The 22,217-nt window shown below is 34.2% G+C and overlaps 1 protein-coding gene across 31 annotated transcripts in view; it reads right to left on the reverse strand.

Moving 5' to 3' along the window:
- LOC119069220 (modifier of mdg4) overlaps positions 1–22,217 on the reverse strand; it is a 67,511-nt gene that overhangs the window by 22,209 nt on the left and 23,085 nt on the right. The window contains exons 4-6 of one of the 31 annotated variants that reach the window (XM_037173197.1): positions 7,338–7,513; positions 7,107–7,266; positions 6,906–7,036 (exon numbers count right to left, since the gene is read on the reverse strand). The exons of 16 other annotated variants lie outside the window; for them this stretch is intronic. In XM_037173197.1, coding sequence (XP_037029092.1) covers positions 6,921–7,036; positions 7,107–7,266; positions 7,338–7,513 — 452 coding nt within the window. In that variant the 3' untranslated portion in view covers positions 6,906–6,920. Of the gene's footprint in view, positions 1–913; positions 1,312–1,522; positions 1,768–2,060; positions 2,701–5,274; positions 5,610–6,905; positions 7,037–7,106; positions 7,267–7,337; positions 7,514–8,335; positions 8,694–8,860; positions 9,233–10,633; positions 11,065–13,729; positions 13,968–14,572; positions 14,810–14,881; positions 15,052–15,578; positions 15,860–18,060; positions 18,466–19,900; positions 20,285–20,644; positions 20,976–21,188; positions 22,107–22,217 lie in introns of those variants that run through there. 14 more of the 31 variants (XM_037173216.1, XM_037173212.1, XM_037173235.1 and 11 more) reach the window with 14 other exon arrangements.

Here is a 22,217-nt window from a genome sequence, read left to right on the forward strand (position 1 = left end):
GCAGAAATGTTACAGAAATGTTACTTCTTTCTTTTCTAACACTGTAAAAGGAAAAAAAAATAATTGAGAAATTTAAGCTTGCACAAAATCTCTAATCATGCGAAGTAACAATTTTTTTGTGAATTTTCCATGAATTTTTATATGGAGAAATCAAAAACAAAAGTAAAATACAGCAAAAAAATGTGTCGCGTTTCAAACGTCCGTGCTTGTAATTCGATTTTGAAGATTTCATGGATGAGATTTCCAATGTTACACATTGTTTGTTTGGATCAGCTGAAAAACAGCTGAAACGAATTCATGCTGAAATTTTACTGCCTCTAACTGTAAGTCTTTGTGAAGGATTTTTTTTAGTGATTTCTTTTGTATAACATTAAGTCCAAGATACTCTCTTTTAATCGATCTATACAGTAGGAGAAAAAAAAGAAATCACAGGTTAAACGATTACAATCCAAACGTAACTTCTCATTTTTAACCCCCTCAAGGAGTCTTGTTTTTATTAGATTACAAGTCGATAGGTAACATCGTTAAGTTTTAATGCTTCCTAATTCATTTGCAATGCTTCATTTGTGACTTTGTTCTGCAATAAATTATTACAGAACAAGATAACAAGACAGGTAATGTGAAATCTTGCTTCTGTACGTAATTGCTTCCAAATGTCTGTCATGTCGCACGTGGCTAGTCGTATAATTTTCCCACGGGTCCAAACAACATTTGTGAGCAGGTACGCAATTTATTATTAAGGTTAAAGGGAATATATTTTGATGCATCTGCGCATTCCGTCTGTTAAATGATCGTTCGACACTAAAAACTATTTTTCACGGCATTTTTGTTTAAGATTTCCTTTCCCTGCAACATAACTCAAAATTATGTGTCGCTACTATCCGTGTACACAGAAATACGTTAGTCCTTCATAATAATTTGTTTTTAATGTTTTTTTTCTTTTCATTTTAATATTTAAATTACAAAACACAAAAATCTGTAATAAACTCCAATAAACGACATTTCCAGTTTCTTGAAAAACTCTGTGAAATAAGATAATGTGAAATTTTTAGCAATCGTAAATTTTGTCCAACGGATCGTTTCGAAATTTGTGTATTTCGTGCGTATGCACTCCGTTCGTTTCCTTCACTCTTTCGATTCCATTCACAATACGGGTTATTGCTCGAGCTTTACATTTGAAGCGAATGAAAAAGGCACATCTCCAATTTATCGTTTCTTGGGTTTTTCGATCTTTCACATATTTATGACCATTTATTAGTAATGCACGTGAGCCGTGCTTCGATGTTGTAAAGGCGGCAGGTGTCTGAAAACCTAATCGAAAATAAAATTTTAGCTTTTTTTGTGAGGCATGGAAACTGTTTTTCTATTTCGAAATTTGGTTATAAAAAAAATCAGAAAATTAAATTTTACTATGGATCGAAGTAGTAACATTCAATACAGTAAACTTGGAAGGAAAAAACACAATACTCATATCAACCAATGGACTTTATTAATTTATTTAACGAAAAATTCAAATATTTCCACTTTCAATTTAAAATCAAAATCTTGTTGGAGAATGATTGTGCAATGGATTTGTCAACTTCACCATTAAATTCTCATTGACCGTTCGAGTTATTGCTCGAGCTTTACATTTATATTTGCTGTACAAACTGCAGCGCCAGTTTGTGGTATCAACATATTTGCCATCGCGAACAAAACGGTAATTTTGGCAAAGTAATATTTTCGTCGAACGTTGTGACCATCCAAATTGAGCGACTTCGTAGTCATCTAAAATTAAAAAGTTTTTGTTAATTATTTTAGATTTAAAATTATTACGAAACTTTGTGTTGGGTCGAAGTATAGCCGGCCTAGTTGACGATCAAAGAGAATTGGATGCTTCCGATTGTTGTCTTTCCATCTAAACGTACAAATGCCATACCTTTAGCTACAAGTGGTAGTATAATGTTTTCCATATTATGCAACCTATTTGTTAGCCTGTCAAGGGTCTATCCGAATCAAGCTGTTAATTATAGCTTTCCCGGAGCTTTTTACTGTTTGAAAAAATCATTAAAATCCAGAGTTCAATTCATAAATAATTTTATTTCTCGTAATGTTAATGGATCGTCAAAAACGTGTTATTGTTGCTCTAACGAATTCATCATTATTCGTATAAACAATAATCAAATTACCTAATGCGTCTATGACGGATGTGAGCCCAGTTGTGCAAAAATTATTGATCAAACTTAAATTTTTATTGAGTGCGATGGGAGTGCATTGATGAAGGAAGCAAAATTTCCACCGTAGCAACGCACTCTCATCTATAACAATAGAGAATACTTCAACATACCCCAATACACACTTGATTTGTACTTCGATCGTGCTTTGCACTCAGATGTGTTTTGTGTGTGGATTGAGGTACGTTAAAATAGTAGATTACGCAAATGACATATCAGGCAATGATTCAAATTTATTTATCTTAATAAGTGGATGCTCTTAAGCACATCGGTGAATGTTCCGTATTCGCTGATTTGATAACGTTTTTCTTATTCCGAATCATCGTTATTGCTCGGGCTTTACAACGTTTGCGATAATAATAAGAGCATCGCCAGTTCGTGGAATCGTTAAATATTCCATCTCGAATGTATTTGTAACCGTCGATAATGAGCACAGTGAAACCACGCTTTGATACACCAAAGACAGCTTCGTCATAGTGATCTGGATCTATATGGAAAATAGTTTTTGTGATGTTAGAACATTGTTGCATGAAAGAAATTTTTTTTTTTTTAAATCAATAAAATATGAAAACAAAATCGATAATGATCGAGACAGGCTCGTCTAGGATTGAATAAACAATTGAGAAACCCGGATGAAAATGGAAACCTTATAGTGTCAAAATGAGCTACATCACTCCTCAAAGTCTTTTGAGGAGTGAAGTTGACCATTTCGTCACATTGAAGATTTCTTTTTCACTGAGGAAGCAGAGTTAAGAAACTCTTTTCCGGTGGAGAGTTGTTCGCCCCGATGTAGTTTGTAGACGAAACTACTACCGATTCGAAACTCTCGAAAGAAAAATAGGAGAAAGAAACTGTGGAGTGGTTCAATCAGGTCGAAATCTTGTTGATTTAATGTAATAAATGACAGATTTTCGGTCTGGTATAAATATAGAGAAGCAATTTTAATTGTCCAATTTCTTTTTCTTACAATTCGCTTAACATCATCGTATAATTTGTTCTAAGTTTATATTTACTCGCTATGTGCTTCGAATCCTATGCTAGATAAAAATGAAAATAATTTTAACATTTGAATAACATCACTAAAAAGCATAAAATATATTCTGCATTAGGATACCTTCCTAACGCTTTAGTCGTTTTACTAAAAAAAAAATCCTACAAACAAATCCTAACGTCACAGAACTATAAGTACACTTCAAAAACCACTTCACAGACTAATTTACATTTCAAATTTTTTACACATTTCCGAATGTTCTGTGTGTGCTGATTTGACAACTATCTGATTCTCGTGAATCATTGTCGTTGCACGAGCTCTACACTGCTTGCGATAGTAGAATGCACATCGCCAGTTTGTCGAGTCGATACATTTTTTATCGCACAAGTACTTGTAGCCATTTATTATTAGCACAACAGATCCTCGACTTGTGACCTTCAAATCGGCAATTTGGTATTTTCCTGCAAGATGGAATTATGTTAGCAAAAGAAATGGTAGATCGTCGATTTACGGCTGTTACTGTTCTAGTCAGTTGAGATTTGTTTTCTTACGTTATTTTGCAAATATCACTGCGCCACAATTAGATTTTTTTTAATACTTGAAGCAATAAGCGAAAAATATTTTGTAATTTGTTTGCAACACAGCGACATTATAGGCAAATAAAATTTGTTACAACACTAGAGCAGAAATGATACGGACACTATAATAGCAACTACTATTTTTTGAAACAAGTTTTCTCATTTTCACCGAATTTTCATAAATTTTCCCGAATTCCAGAAAAATGATACGAAAATTCTAGAAAAAATGGGAAAAGTTATTTATCAAAAAATAGTCCCACCACTATAGCAACTTGTGTGCGTTGATAAATGATCATTTTCTTATAATTACAAAAATCATCAACACACGTGTTGACGTTACGTGGATTATTAGGTACACGATTCACATCTAGTACAAAAAAAAACTCGAGTCCTTACACCTGTTCAGAAAAACCTTTTCTTAGGAACACCATTTAATTAAGTTCCAAACAATTTATTTTTTATCGATGGAGAACCTAATTATAAGACACTTTGTCTCGTATCATATGCCAAAAAAAGTTAAAACTTTTTTTATAAATCATTTTGAAAGTCACTAAAAACACGAAAATTCGAATAGAAATACAGTATGTCATCAAAAATTTTTGTATTTCGATTCGAATTGTCGTGTTTTCAGTGACTTTCAAAATGATTTATCAGGTAAAAGACCTGATGGAATGACCCTGATTCCATGGAGTCATGGTAAATCTCTTATTTGGGATGTAACCATAAGAGATACATTGGCGCCTTCATACATTAATGAATCTAGCAAGAAACAGCGGTCGATTGCGGACAACGCAGAAAGATTTAAACACAATCATTATAAGCGTTTAAAAGAAAATTATTTGTTTACTCCTCTAGCTTTCGAGCCTTTAGGCTGTATGGGACCTGAAACAAAGAAATTCATTGAGAAATTAGGAAAAATTATAAAGGCCACTTCAGGGGAACCGCGATCAATGGATTATTTATTGCAGAAAATTTCAATTGCGATACAAAGAGGCAACGCTGCGTGTATTTTGGGGACTTTGGGAACGGATAGAGTAGATGATTTTTATGTTTTGTAACCTTTGATTTTTGAAAAGATCGTTTTTTTACGGGCTGCATCATTGTGAGCAGCCTTTTTTTTCGCATATTTAAATAAAGAGAAGTATATTTATAAAAAAAGTTTTAACTTTTTTTGGCATATGATTCGAGACAAAGTGTCTTATAATTAGGTTCTCCATCGATTAAAAATAAAAATAAAAATTTGTTTGTGACTCAATTGCCAAATCCCAAGCGGCCAGTGCCTTTTTAGGGAATTTTACTTCTGGAAACATCCGAAAAAAATTCTGAAAATTTTCAGGATTTTTTTTAGATTTTTTAGAAATAGAATAGGTCCTGCCTCATGTGACAACTACACGTCCAAAGAGTCTCATGTTATTCTAGAATTCACAAATTCGCTGCATCCAAAGAAATTTGTTTTTAAAATCCAAAAATTTCCACAATAAATTCCACAAAATTTTTCTTGAATTTCTCCATTTTATTCATTCATTTCAATTCATAAATTTTGATTCTCTTCTATACGCTCCAATCGAAAAGAATCCTCTTTGGTTAACATCTTTAAATTACCGGAATGATTATGGAATCGATTAAATCGTACCATTTCGCAATTGTTAAAAATGCGTGTTATGGCCCGTGCCTTGCACGAGTACCGACCATTTGTGCTATAGGAGCAACGCCAATTCGTTGTCTTGGCAAATACTTTGTCCTTTACAAATTTGTTGCCGAAATGAACGAGATGGACATGGCCTCGTTTGGATGTAATAAACTGGGCGACATCGTGAAATCCCTCGTCTGTGGAAAGAAGAATAAGATATTCGTTTCAGTGATTTTGTTTATATTGGGTGGTTTGACGACGCAAACCAACATTTTTCATTAAAAAAAAGAATTCTCTCCTAAACTCTCTAAACATAAAACCAAACGGAATAAAAAAAAAGAAATACAAATACAGTGCAGTGACAACTACTGATGGTTACATACAAATACTGCAAATGTGTTAGCGCAGATCAATCGATCAACGTGTATTATGTGCCGCGTATTTCGTTCCTAACATGTTTCGCAGAAGTGGAACTATAAACTTTCTGCCGACAACACAACGTCAAACTGTATCGAAGACAGTTCCAAAAACATCTAATGCTTCGTTTTTGAGTTCAAGAAGTTGAAATGAAAATTCTGAGTTCAGTTTTGGTAATTGGTAATTTCCAGAAAAACATTTTACTTCTTTCACAAATTTCCTTAAATTAAAATTGAGTTTAATTTCAATAAGGGAAATAGTGTAATTAACTGGAATTAAGACGATTCCAGCACTCGCCTCCGCCTCGAGCTGGAAATCTCTCATTCGTTAAAAAAGCATTTTAGCATGCGTTAGGAAAATAACTATTAAACAGCTATAGTGTAATAATGTTGCAGGGCGAAATTTCGGAAAATATTTTTGCTGAATTTGCTAAAATTTCGGAGCAAATTAATTTTCCAAAAAGAAACCCGCACAGGCACCCAGGCTCTCGGTCAATTTCGGTTTTTTTACATAGAGTACAAGCCACAACTATTGGAGAATTTTATCACTCTCGAATCGAAAGGCATTATTTTGGGCAGGTGGTTGGTTGTGCCACCGACAGATAGCGTGTTGCTCGTAATCTACAACTTTAACCAAATAAAAATTTTTTGATACTTTTTTTTTCAGATATTTCTGAAAAATTATAAGTATACTCGAATGACAAGTACTTACGTAATTTTGACAAGAATTATTTAAAAAAAACATCTCCCATACACCCACCATCATTATAAACGAAAAGATTTCTTTACTTCGGTTTTCGTTAATTTATGGACATAGTCGTGTTAATTTTCTTTCCGTAAGGGACGACAAAAATGCACGACGATTTCACTTTTTCTTAAACTGAAATAGTTTCTCGCGACCCTGACAAACAAAAACTTTATGAATTCTACTCACCATGATAAACGATGATATCACCATTATCATTAAAAATCACATAAATTGCAACACTTTCAACGAAAGAAAGGCTACCCGAGAAACGAAAACAGAATCGTACAAAACATTTTATTTCAAAGATACAAGCATTCCATACATTCCAATCGAATGATTAACATTCAAACATTGACAGACGATCGTTTCTTAATCCGATCACCTGCATATTGAAACCACAATTTTATTGTCTTGACAATTTCTGCTGTTTCCGATTGACGAAAATGCTGATGGCAGCTATCTGAAAATGAAAATTTGTTTGCCGTTCATATTTTGTGTCTATATTTCGGTCACAATCGCATTTGAATTACCAATTAACGTGTCCATGGACACAAATTGGCAGACGGCAATATTGCCGCGATGTCCATGCCATGAGTAAGGTAGCGCCGCTTCGTCGGTTAATAAATTACGCAAATTTTGACGAATAAATTTTGCCACATCTTGACCACCAATTTCTGCGAATTTATTTCGCTGAATGGCCGAAAAAGAAGTTTTTATTAATCGAAACGAAATGTTTGCGGTATCGATCGTAAACGCCTTACCAGCTGCACAACAAGATCGTCATCAACCATACAGTCCAGCTCGAATAGCTGCAGATCGGCTGGATTTTTGAACGGAAATTCCGGTAGAATGTTTTTGCCTTTTTGTGATGTTCCCATATTGACGGAGGTCCGTTTTGTATTGTACTCTGTGATGACGTACTCTTCCACTACAACGCCTAAAAAATATTTGGTCGGTTAGTTTATTGGTGTAACAAACAACAGAGAAAACTAAAACTTCGGCAGTTATGGATCATCACGTTGAACATATAACCCAAAAGAATCGATCACTGTTTCAAATTGTTTTTATTTCCTTTATTTGCTAATTGTTAATTTAAGAAATTATAATCCTTGCGAGTGTGATTTTTTGTCCGTTTTACACATTTTTTTCAACTTTAAATTAATCCTCGTTTCAAGATAAGTAACAAATAACAAAAATGTACAACTACCCCTTATCTGAATGAAACGTTTTCGTAGTTTCAGTTGCTTTCATTCGTTAAATTAATTTACACACGCACACACAACATCCCTTGCACTATCCATGGCGCAGAAGATAGAATATCCCAGTTGGTATTAGGACTGAAAATAATTTTAATTCCAAAACGTATGTTAGTCTACCGTGATTTGAAATGTTTTTCGGTTAGAAGCTAAATGTTTGCGTAAAATTGATCCAATTTTCTTTGCAAAAAAAAGTTTCGGTTTTGGGTCGCTATCGTTTTTACAGCGAAAACCTAATTGAACGTCGCTAGCGACGAGCGAATTGAAAATAGTTGATTGATAAACATGTGTTTAGTGGGTCTATCCGTAAATGCGAACGCCATCAATCGTTCAAATCTTTTGTGCCGTTTCGTTATGGGGTAAAAGCCAACCATTTTTTTTTTACATTTTGTACCAATTGACACAAATTCGTTGGCGTAGTTTAGTTATGCTTAAACATAAAGAAATTTCACTAGTTTCCCCTAAAATCAATTATTGAAATTCGAAATAATCAAAGAAAAATGTTTTATAAATTAAGCGCAAAAAACGACAGAAACCAAAGTCTCACAATTTAAGTGTACGATTGGTCCACTTCTTCTTTCTTGGTCTTATCGAATTTTGGTGCCATCACGAATTTGGTTTTCTCGAAATCATGCGTATGCTGTTGTCCCGACGTTCGAATCGTTAATTCGTTCGGCGATTTTGATGTGACAACTGTGGCACGGCATCCATATTTAACATATCGCGAACATCGCCAAAAAACATTTTTGGTGCTCTGTCGATTTTCCACAAAATTGTATCCATTGTAGCATAACATTGTTCGGCCGCGTTGCGTTGTCGTATAGTGTACGATGGCATCTTCGGTTTTGTATGTGATTTCATCTAAAAATATTTTTTTTGTTTGTTGAAATTTTTAAAAAAATTTAAAACAGAAATTCTTATTGTAAGATTTAAGTATAAATTTAGACGTTATGGTTTTGCATGCGTGCATGTAGAAAATTCAAAAAAAAAAGTTCAGGGCGGAGAAATCGGAAACTACTAAGACGAAATTGCTTCCATTGTCTCGTCAATATAGTTTATTAGTTATAATCGGCAATTGTCGGATTACATATAATATCTTGGACAAAATGTTCTGTAGGTGGTATACACGTACGGACATCCCTTTTTTTACACTTCATATTAAATTTTCACGTTTTTATCTCGATCTTTACAAGTGCTCGGCGGATGATTGTGTTCAGTTTGTCGAACAATTTTCTCGTTTATCGTATGGATACGGGAATGACATCGTATTCGTGTTGTGTAGAAGGCACATCTCCAATAAACTTTGTAATTAACCACTTTCTCCTTGACATAGTAGAAACCGTCAGATGTTCGCAGTTGTACGTGTCCTTTTTGACTCTGAACGTAAGTGATTTCCAGATCTGAAACAGAATACGTTTTGCTATTAGTATTAAAGTAAAATAAAAAAGATGAAATTTTTGAAAATAGAGAATGGGAGGACACGGTAGTTGAAGAGAGTGTACCAAATCAAAACTTTATTGGGTTGAGTTCTCCATGTCCGCATCGGTTACGGCTAAAGTATACGGCTGTTTGACGATGAGTTATGAGATTCGTTTTAAGAACGCGCTGCAAAATCGTTGAGAAAATTTTTACAAAAAAAGTCGGATGAAAATTAGGCTTTTTAAATTTTGTTTTTATTTTTTAATTTTTTCTATTTTTTCATATGCCCTCCAGTTGACAAAAAACAGATATGCTACAAACGAAAATCAATTTTCATTAATTATGAGAAATCTGGTTTCTCTAGACGCTACACTATCACCCCAGTTTCGTTAAAAAAATTTGATCGTCCAACTTAAAAAAAATCATCGCGATTCAACAATTGCCGTAAGTGGTTCAACGAATGACAAAACAAAAATATTTTTTAAAAAAAGTTAAAAATTAAGTTACAACCAAAAAATGTCATGATACGGCAGTCACTTCCATCAAAAAACACAAATCATAAGTGGATCCAATTCAAGTAAAAAAAGGCTCTTCAGATGATCTCGCACTCACATTTGATCACTCCGTTTTACCTCCGTCCATTCATAAAGAATTATGAGGATAGTACGGAGTAAAAACGGCATAATCAAAAATCAGTGGAATACCAGGCTGAAAGACATACATAAAAATACGAAAAAAATTCCGTCAGTGCATTGTCTCCATACGAGTAGGAAGGGGCCGATTTTTCAAACACAATTTTAAAGTAAAAAAAAAAATCACAAAAATGAGAAAAATGATAAAATTTACCACAATTTCTAACTTATATACTCAGATGAGTCAAATTTTAAAATATTTTTTAATCAAAAAACTTCGATAAATTTGTGTGCTTGCACTGTCGATGTGTTCATACTGTAACTTCAAATATGCGAAAGAGACCCAATTCAAATTTTCCTTTTGTTATACTTTCAAACTTGACAGAAGAACAAAAGAAAAACTTGGATTAGGTCTCCTTCGTGACGCTATGCGTAGCTAGAGTTAGTTTTCTACTTGAAATAAGCGTACACTCACACTGTGTTAAGCGCAAGTTAATTGATTTGAACTGTTTTTCGATTCCGATTGAAGTTTTGTTGTAATTTCAAGGTAGGAGAAAGCACACAAAAACTGTTTCAATCGATACCGTTGCTGCAAGCTACAACACACTGGACTGAGATGGCATTAATGGTACCGAAGATGGTATTAAGACTAATATTTTGTTGTGTAAAAAAAACACATCCAGCTACACGCAAACCTTTTGTGAATGGAATGATTTCGCAGTATTTCTGTCAACACTTACACCTAACCGATTTTCATTTGAATCAAATTAACTTTTCGATTAATCATTTATTAATATGAGCAACTAAAATTTAGTGATGATGAGCAACAATTTGTAGAAAAAGTTTAATTTATCTGAAATATCCAACAAATGCCTAAGTATTACACTGATAGTGTAAGTACTCCTTTTTTGGTATAATAATACTCTCCGTGTTGTCAATTTCGCAGAAATATTTAGCTCGTTTCAGCTCGGCATGAACATGATTCCGTTTGTTCATAATGAATCGGGGTGGTTCCTCTTTCAGCATTGTGATGCGAGCGGGACATTTTAACGATTTGGTAGCCATAAAACTACAACGCCATAAAATTTTCTTTGCACTTTCACTCATCAACAAGTATCGAATGCCATTCGCTAGTATTGCCGGTCGTCCGCGCAATGATGTTGTAAATTGAATATCCAAATCTGAATGGGAAAAAAAAGGAGAAATAAATCGTAATTAGTTAAGTGAAAATAATAAAATAAAATAAAAACTTTTCGGAGAAGTAAATGAAATTAAAAAGTAAAAATTGGTAAAAAGAGAAAAAATGCCGTCTGATCGGAAAACAATCCAGCAAATGAAAACAAATTTTGATTGCTTATCTATTACATTTATTACGAAAAAAAGACGGTTTTACAATGACGAAAAATAAATAAATAAATAAAACGAAAGAGTGAATAATTTGAACTATAATAGAATTTCCATTTAATATTTTACATAAATATGGTTCCGTTTTCTATTGATTATCTATAAATTTATTGCATTCTCTCGAATGTAGAGAATATATGTCTAATCCTTTTCACTAATACGTCCACAGATCGTATTTGTAACATTTATGTTGTTCGAAGTGTTTATTAGGCTAGAAAAAATGTTCTCTTTACTCGTAAGTACGTAGAGCACGATTGCAATATAACATAAAACGAGGACGAACTCGACCCTTTAGATGAGTACAAAGTTCGTGAAAAATGATTAAAAAATCACTAAAAAATAGCATAGGGTCCACACGCTGAAAATGTGGCGAAATTAATTACCAATAGCGTAAAACATTTTTCGGCTTGCGGTCCTGCTGTTTGTCAGTCATTTTCCAACCATTTTTCACGAACTGTGTACTAGCCTTTTGGATGCAAAGTTGTGTTGCTAACGTATCGTTCTTTTACTTTTTTTTAGATTTTAGACACTTTCGCATGTAAACCTCCTATAGTTCTCGCTCCGCTTGTAGTACAACAGGCTAATGCTTAGTTTCCTCTTACCAAAAAAAGTACTCCGTGTGAGAGACAAAATTGAATTTTTTCAATTTTTCTTTGTTTTTTTGACAGATTGCTCTCTCACGGCTCTCTCACGGAGTACTTGTTTTGAGTGGAATGGGCACTTAAATGTCTAAAATCAATGCAGTTATGGTAGTTTTATGTTCTAAGCCGTTCTTTCACCTCATTCGTGCGGGTTAAAAAAATGTCGCTTTCACGTGTTCACTGACCTCGATATACGAAAGTACGATACAACTTGTCTCTCATTCATCTGATATACATTAAAACTTTCTTGATTAAACGAGGGTTTTGAAGACCATGTGCAAGTTATAAGCTTCTTTTTAATCTCAATCTATTTCGCGAATATTAAATGGGCTCTTGACTGACTATAAATTATTTAATTAGTTTATACTTTCGATACAAAAGTTCACAACACGTAAACAATTTCTGCATTTTACGGTCGAGTAAAAGGAACATTCCTCCAACCTAATTGCAATTTGTTTTAAATTTCTATTTAGCACTTCCAATTTTATCTTTATAACTGTCCCGGTTATTTTTTTTTGTTCGATTAATTTTCAATTAAATATTCGTTGGTAATGCTACACGGGTGAAAAAAAAATCATCAGGTTCCTCATATCAGTCAATAAAAAGTTGTTTCTTTGCAGAAACTTTCAGGAAAAAATTATTATTAGCAAAAATTCCGGTAAAGTCCAGTAAATGTATGTGAGTCCTGGAATTAATTTTCTAAAAACCAAATTTATTATACTAAATATTGGATGACATGTTCTCGATTTAACGATCCCATTCTTTTTTTAAATTCTTTAAATACAGACAAGGAAACACATTTGTAATGTTCTGATCAATATGTTAATGTTACGATCCCTTGGGATATGCTGATGATTACACAAGCTATTTGGCTGTCTTCTGCTTGAATTAGCTACATTTCCAAAGAAATATTTTTTGTTTTTCCAGTCAAAAGAATATGTCGAATACAACTTCACCACCAAAATTAATTACAGTGTGAGAAGAATAAGACGAAACAATTTGTTGTAAATCCAACTTGTTCGAAATGCAATATAAATGCTATCTTTCATGCGTGCATGTATATCAATGTGGACATAACGTGTGGAATGAGATGTCATTCCTTATAATTCTGCAGACTTTGTAATTTAAACGCAAATTGAGATTCATTCAAAAAGTTACGCGAATATTCGTGTTTTTGTTTTAATTTTATAATTTTGTTGTAATCGGGCGCCTTTTTTTGTTTACACAAAAAACAGTAGGACGGACAATTTGCGTTTTACAGATGTGCGCTTTTAAAGTTTAACAGTCTGACACTTCTCTGTGTCTTCTGGTTTCGCAATGTGTCAGACTGTACAATTTCAAAAACACAGCATTTTAGTCGAGATTATAGTTTGTTCTCTCATGGTAGGAAAGACTAATCGTCCTACAAAATACTGGGACTGGATTCTCAGGAATTTAAAATCCAAATATTCTAAGGTGCGAGAGAACGTATTGTGACTGAAAGGTATCAGTTCACTTGTCACGTAAATTTAAAAAAACAGAAGCACTTGCAGGACGAAGCTTAGACAAAAACTTAGAAACTGAACATTTCAATGTGCTTACTAAAATCGAGCAGTTCGCATTTCGTCTTCCTTCGCACAACCACCAGGACCTGCACATTAAAGAACTTTGTGCCTTCGCAAATTTTACAATTTAAAATTCAATGTCTGAGAATTCAATGAAACATTCTCTCAATAAACTAAAATAAAATGTACATTTTTCCATCAGACTTTGGTTTTTCCATTCATAAAAATTGATTTAACGAGAAAATTTCGCATTTCGGTTTTCTCATTGTTTCCGTTTCCTTGTATGAACATGAATATCATTTAGAACAACCACACGAGTATTTTCTTCTTTCGTCGTAGCTACAGCAGCTGGACAATTCGATTTGTACATTTCGTGGCACTTCCAAAAGACTAGCATTTTGTTTTCGGCATCTTTAAAGAAGCGCCATTGATCGATCAGAAGTATTCGTTCACCACTTTTCGATATGGTGAATTCCACTTTACGCTCTTTTTTACCTGAAAATTATTTATTTTGAAATTGTTAGTGGGGTGTCTTTGTGGTTGTTTTTAATTGTTTACGAATTTAAAATCACATGAGAGAAAATCTTGGAAAATATTTTTGATAGAATACAAGAATTGAACGAATCAAAGAGTTTACGGTCTTCTACGGTTTCATCCACTGGGCATTACCAAAGAAATAATTTCAGATATAATCTTTGAAACTAAGATTTGATTGATTGTTGTCTTTTCTACCATCTGCCTTGAATATACAGGGTAAACAGGTGAGTTAGAAGCACTGAAATAGAAATTCGAGTCGCACAAATGTGTGCTTGAAAGAAATAAAGCCAGAACCATGTAACCAAAATAAATGGGAGCTCGTAACTGACCTGTTAGAGTACAGTTTTATTTGGTGTGAATTTATTTAATCAAAAGTAGAAGCTATGCGTCTACCGAAAATAATATTTAAATGAACTCAAAGAACAGGGAAGTAACGACAACCGCACCAAATGGATCAAAAACATCTTCTTCCCCGGTGCTTTCCGCTTGGGTAACTTCAAAGTGATGGGAAATAAATAATAAAAACTTCGAGTGTGTCCAGTGTCAAGTGAAACAAATGTGCATCAATTGAAAATCGATCTTATATTAACTTCCTCATACAATTACAAAGTAACAGCATGAACAATGAACATCCGATGTCGTGACTACTGTCATTTGCCATCATCTGGTGTGTACTTTCTACGTGACCGAGCCTTTCTTGGAACATCAACCGGATGGTTGTGGGTACCTTTAACATCTGTCAACCATTGAACACCATCCACAATATCCGTGCACACTTTTGCTCGACATTTTAAACTTCCCTGAAAATGGATGAGACTTCAGCAATCAGACAAATTCATCAAATTAACAAAAGAAGTAAAAACAATTCTGACTTTCTTCGAGCACTTCCAGATGATTTGTGAGTCAGAAAGATTATTTTTTACGAATGCATAGCCATCCATTAACAGTTGGACACATCCCCTCTGACCTACGCCAAACGATATTTGTTGCTTGAATTCGCTATGCACTTTACGATGTATTATCTCCCCGTAGAGAAGTGAGTCTGAAAACGAAAATTATTTTATTAATTTAGTGGTAAGGAATGTTGTGAGAAAAATGTTCACACATTGTGTAGCATGGTCTTAGATTGATGATGACCCGACTACAAAATATCCGCACTGTCCAGTGTCGAAGAAACACCATTGCTGTAATTTAGTACCGAAAGTAATGCTCCATCGCTCACAAAATTGCACAATGACTGTGTTTCGGACTACAATAGAATTTATGCGACGGAAATATCAGCTAAATATGACTAGGACAAACCGAATAATTTTTTATATGAAAGAGTTTATTTTTGAATTGATTTAGCAAACAGGAAATTATGAGGAAGGTGTACCTCAATGACAACCTATTAAAGAAGATAATTTCACTGAGTCCCAGTGTCTCATTTAATTGATTTTTTTATTTTAATCGAAGTTGTATTGATTAAAGTTAGGCAAGTTGATCTCTTCCACTAATTTTTTTCTTAAATCCATCACCCATAGCCTCAACTCGACATATCTGCCGAATGAAATAACACAACAAAAAAATCAGCTTAATAATTTATTTCACAACGTTTGGGATTATTTCGGTTCTCTCGGTTTTCCACAATTCACCAAGCGGATGATTATGTTCAGCATTCGTCACATACAACATATTCGAGTTCATTTTCTGTACAGCCCTTGCTTTGCACTCTCGTCGAAATTTACAACATTTGTAGTAAATTGATGTGTTCGATTTCGATGCTCGCACATACCGTTCACCTTTAATTATGACATAGTGGCGCAATGAATTTGTTCTGCGTATGAATTGTGGTACGACGAACAATTTAGCTGAAATGAAAATGAATTCGATTCGATTAGATTTTTCGGCAAAATGGTTAGCACTATTACGGCACTAGTTTTGGTATAACTCTGCGAATTATTTGGATTATCGGTTGCTTACCGTACACGATGAGGAACAATTATTGGTGTTAAAATATTAAGATTATGTCAGCAAGACAATTGATTCATTAACAGGCATCAATTTAACAAAACGAATACGTTGGTTAGAGAGCGAGAAACATATGCTGATGCAGCTTGTTCATCTAGTCAACGTATTCGTACAATTGAATCAATCTTTGTTTCTATTTTTTTAATTCAAAAATAACTATTTTCGACGTACAAGGACGGAAAAGTTGAAAAGTCGAGATTTCGCGTGAAGTTTGTTGATTCGTAAACATGACTTTTCAACTTTTCCGTCCTTGAGACGTACATGACGTGTTCCACTTGTTGTAATTAGACTGTTTCAGCACACTATCCAACTCCAGTGCTGAAAAACCCGCATTACAACACCTGTAACACAACCAACTATTTCCTAGTCAACTTCTTTCCTAACCCATGCTAAAAGAATCAAGTTTTGGAGATGTTTATAGCAAAATAGGCAATGAATTTTAGAATTTTGCTTGCAAATTCGTAGTACTTGGACAAATTTTACCGAAACCTTTTTTCGGTAAATTTAGGTTAATTTCGGCAATTTTGGTAAGTTAAATTCCCGATTATGGACCCTGCTTTGATTCGGGTAAATTTATCGACTGTATTTTCCTTTTTCGACGCATTGGAATGTTCCAAGGCCCGGAATGTGGTAGCTAAACCAAAAGCCAGACAATAAATTGTGTTTGAAGATTTTATTCCAATTTCACATAATATTTGCACTTAAAATTGTGGTTTTCAAATTGACTAATGGACGTATGACATCCGGAAAAAAATTCGTTTTCATAGCTGTAGTTCGGATATGACACACTGTCATCAACGATTCGTTATAATCACTATGAAATGTATTCGTTATTAGGTGTCGATAGCGGGCAATTACAATTTTTCAATGTGACGTATTGTCGTTACTGGTAATCACGGCAGAGTAAAATAAATTTTACCACCTATGTGCTGCGAAAATTCATTTTCGCCACACTTTAGAGGTAAAATAAATTACATACTTGTGCGGAAAATCGTTGTTTTTACTCGTGTGGTTGTATACTTCGCCTTCGGCTCAGCATATACAAACTCCACACTCTCCGAAACAACGATTTTCCGCACAAGTATGTAATCTACTATTACTCTGCCATGCTGGTAATGTGGTACAAAAAAGAAATTTAAAAAAAAATGAGGGCGGATGACAAAGAATTTTCGAAAAATAAAATTCTCTGAGGGTTTTTAATGATTTTCTAAGGATTTGCTTCTCCATTTTTTTTTCGTGTTTTCCTCCTTTTTTAAGTTGGATTTAATTTTTTTTTTAGTTTTCTGAGCTGATTAAACAGCTTTCTATTTTAAATTTTTTTTCGAAGAACTTTCTATGGATTTTTTCATTGGTTGACAGAAGATTCTCTAGTTTACCCGCCACCTCGAAATTTTTTTGGCTGCTCGATAATTTGCTTATATTATGTGAGTAGTAAGTTTCACAGACGGTGTTCCTTCCAACTCAAAAAACAAAAATTAAAAATTTATATTCCGTTTGTCGTAAATCGTCAAGGATTGAATTACTAAGCTGTTGTATTGCTTTGTTCCGACCAAGTAAGTTAAGTAAAGGATTTAGATAAATCTGTCTAAGAAAAGTGATCACCCAACGGTAACTCACTTATTGTATTCGGATTAACATTAAAGCAGTTTGTGATGGATATTTTGTACTTATTTCCATCACCGTCATCATCATTTTCATTCATTATTTACCGTAATTGTTTGATGTGCATTCTGTCACTACGTGTACTTCTTTAACAAAAAGTTTGCTATTATTATCATATAAATGATCCGCAGACAGTCACACAAGACTAAACTAAAATTCACAATCAGCTGAGCACGATATTTCACGTGCCGGTACAATACAGTGTAAGCACTTGGTTCGTGTTCCCGAAATTTATATGTAAATGCTTTAGGACTTCGTAATTGTCATTTATAAATCAGACTATATCAATCAGTCTGCTTACCTTTCACAATACAATGTACATCTTCGTATCGTAGGAAACACATCCCACTGCCTTATACATAGATTTTCATCGTGGAATCAAGTTTTAATTTCGGGCAAGAGCTTAATACAACAGTTAAATCTACTTAATTCGACTAATCGTCTTTGATTGTGAACGAAGCGTGATTGTGAATGTTGCGTGTTGTAACCAGACTTTCGTCCGTCAAGCTCGTTATCGCTCGAGATCGACATCCAGTGTGCCATTTCGTACATTTCCAATAAACATTACTGCCATAGACGTTATTCCGAATGTATTTGTGCGGTCCGAGAATTAGAATTTTATTGCCGCGCACAGAGTTTTCGTAGTACAATTCCATTGATTCAAAGTTTTCGGCATTGTCAAAGTCCGATTTAATGGCCTGTGAAAATTTCGTTTTAGACTTTGACTTTTTCAGTGCCTCACGCATCTCGTCGTCACATTTCACAAGCTCTACAAAGTATGGATCTAAAAAAGAACGAAAAAAAATTTCTTATCAATTTCGGAAGAGTGAGGCAGTTATAACAAAGAAAAAACAGCTACAAATGCGAATGGTACTAATTTTGTATAATTTTGCTATAGATTTTGGATAATGGGCGATTTAAAATTAAAGACCAAATGCGCTTCAAGTGGCGAAAGTTAGCCGAATAAATTTATTTTAAGTCGCCCAATCCATTCGGTCTATTTTGTTAAGGCCAGGTTGAGGCGCCTTACAAGCGCCTTAACCTGGTCTTAAATCTTTTGTTTAATGGTCAGTGTACCCAGCTTAATAGAATGAATGTGCAAACGCCTATAAGGACCTATAAATTGGAAGATCATTCACATTTTAATAAATTTTTTTCTAGAATGATGAGGTCCGCCTCCAATTTATAAGTCAATGTACACACAATCTTTCCATTAGAACGCGTTAATTGTTCGCTGAATTAACGTATGCAAAACGTATGTGATACATACAATATTTTTGCAACATTTCCGTTCGGCAATTTACTACATTTTCTATTATAGTGTAACTAGACTCATTACCGACATAGTTTGGCGCTGATAAAATCGACTATTTGAGAGACAGTTTTTTCAATAACATTGAGCTTCGATAAAATCTAACGGAAGTGCAGCTACACCAGCGAAACTTTCAAACCTACACAATTCGATCAACTTCAATTTTATATTAAATCATCACTTCACTACTTTTTGTAAAAATTGTTGGCTGCTCATAAAATGTTCTAAATGGATAGAATGACGTACATATCAGTTGCTAATAAGACCACGGTTTGAAACATTTCCCATATCGTCACACTTATCTAAGACGAAAAATGTGTCAGTCAGGTTATGTCATAGGAAAACCGAATTAGCGTCGAAATGAAAGGTATGGGTCGTTAACTATATGAAGTCTAAAAATAAGATTTTTACTTGAGTCCTGGTCTGACAAGTTAAAAATCCGGAGTTCCATTGAGGTATACAAAAGTCTATGTTAACCTGCGCTCAAAGACAAAGTTGCCAAACATTTTTCGTCCTCGGTGGAGTAAAAATATTTCACTTATGTTTCAAACAGCGTGGTCTTATGATTAATTGATAAATGGGCTGTCGGTTTTTTTGCACATCGAGATGCAACACAGAGCAGTCGACACTAAGGCTTTATTTCCACCTACCAAAAAAGTGCTCAGTGAGAGAGACAAAATTGATTTTTTTTCAATTTTAGCATTGTTTACTTGACAGCTTGCTCTCTCACGAAGTACTTTTTGTTGAGAGGAAATACTTAATGGGTTGCGGGATATAGTCTACTATACCAACTAAATATGGCGAAAAACCCGCTTTTCACTTCATCTTTCACAAAAAAAAAAATGTCTCACAAAAGTTGCCTGTACGGTTGAAATAAACAATAAAATTTCAAAAATCTAATACTCAATTTCACAAAGATTTTAGCATCACCAGCACTGTGATGCGTCATTTATTACAGTTTACATTTTGTTGATAATTTTCTGTTTCGATCCATTTTTCTCTCAATTTTATTTTTCTCAGAAAAAGTCTACACCACATTTGGATGTATTAAAATAATTCCTCGAATTCGGGCCACTTGTCGGCACGACGGGATGATTATGACAATGTAAAATTTTCATTTCCGGATTACCCTCATGCGTGACGACAATTGTCGGACACTTTTGTTTGTAGTAATGGCTACACTTCCAATATTGTCGATCGCCGCGCTTACGATTCCGAAAGAATCGTATCCCGTTGATGACCAGTAATTTGCCACCGTTTTTCTTGGACGGCTGGTATTCGACGGACATACCTACAAAAAAATTGAAATTGTTAGCGGTTTGAAATGTTGGAACGGTGACATAGGATGGAATGGAAATAAGTTCAGTTCTAATTTCACTGCTTTTCTTATATAGTGGCGCTGGTTGTTCTTTTTCGGAAGTGTGGATCCAATGGCTTGGAACTCTCAGATCAACCTTTAAAAAAATGGTATGGACTGTCACGCTCAACCGGAACGCCAATATTTCCAACAGGAATAATCGAGTTCGAACGAAATGTTTAAAAATTAATAAGACGAATACTTCGACTCACTGCCGAAAACAGTCAGTCAATAACCAATCTGAATCAAACCTTTTTTTCGATTCGTCTTCCAGTTCTAATAAAATAAGTTTCATCTCGTAAATATACTTTTAATCCGCATAATTCAATGCAAATTAACGACCGTTCATTAAATACATCCGGATCGCTTAAATAGAATTTCGATTCTCCTGGAATAGGAGTCGCTTGTGTCATTATATTTCTTGAATCAATTTAATTTGTCCATCTGCATCGCCTCAATCGTCACTTTCCAATTTCACATCAATATCGTCTGTTTCGCGTGTGCCCAATTTTCTCGGTCTTCTTTTCACATTGATCGGATGATTGTGTTTAACCGCTGATTTGATCAGCATATGTTCGCCATTCACAACATCCGTTACAACGCGAGCTTTACATTTCATGCTGCCCTAAAAATGGTAAAAATAATTTTATTCAATAAAAGTGCGCAAAATGATTAAATTTCGTTGGCGAGCAACGTCCCCTAGTGAAAAAGAAATTTTTAAAGTGTCAAAATGAGCATCGCACTCATCAAAATACAATAGAATTTGAGGAGTGAGGTTGATCATTTCGATACTTTGATGATTCAATTTTCCACCCGGAGGACAACAACCTAAAATGTACCTTCTTCGAGCAAATCCAATAGGTTTTGAATCCAGATCGTCGATTTCGTACGTAGGAAAACATATCTTTCTTTAAGAGTGTGCAACCTCTTTGTCCTGTAACAAATTCAACCTTACTGTATGACGTCTCGACGGATTTATTTGAGGCCGGTGAAAGACCTGGAAAATGATTTTAATTTTTTTATAATTTTGTAAAATTTTCAATTGCAATGTGTGGTGTGTGTGGTTTTGTCTCGGATTTTCGGAGATCGAACTCGTCGACTTCAGTAGATGTCTATGAAGTGCTGCTGCTTAAACATTAATAGTTGTTCACATAACTAGAGTTCGAAGTTGGAAAAGTCAAATTGTCGTGTGAAGTCTGTTGATCCGAGGCGACGCCGTGGTCAATGATCACACGAGAACATGACTTTTCACTTTTATCCCGAGTTATGTACCCAACTTCACGCACCTTACAAAAACAAAACAAAAATACTTTGCAACTCTAGGGTTGTAAAATGCATGTATTAAAATCCCGTCACACCACGGTATGAGTTGTGCAAATTAATTTTACTTGAGTTATGTTACTTAAGTTTATTTTTCAGTAAAAGTACAGCACAAAATTTAAATTCTAAAAAAAGAAAAAAAATTATTTCCTCCACATGTCTCAAAAGGAAAAAAAATGAAAAATCTTAAAATTTTCTGCGCTTTTTAGCATTCAATTTTCTTAAAATGGTTCGTGATTATGAGCGGCATTTTTGATCACAACCAGCTGAACGTCGCCTTTCGTAATTGTCACCACTCTAGCCTTGCATTTGTGCAGTCCAGCTCTGGCGCATGACCAATACGTTCGATTTTGTGATATTTTATTTTTCGTAAATGAATATCGGCCACACTTCAGTTTACGGCTACCACGGAATCCGGTTACGTACGAAAAATAATCTGAAAAATTTTTGAAATTTTTAAAATTAAAATTTTTTTACAAAAAAATTGTTCACCAAATTGAATGAAAATGGTTATATGGGAAGTTTTCCTTCTCGTTTTGGTTTCTTT

This window comes from Bradysia coprophila, assembly GCF_014529535.1.
Source record: "Bradysia coprophila strain Holo2 chromosome X unlocalized genomic scaffold, BU_Bcop_v1 contig_26, whole genome shotgun sequence".
Classification (NCBI taxonomy): Eukaryota; Metazoa; Arthropoda; class Insecta; order Diptera; family Sciaridae; genus Bradysia; species Bradysia coprophila.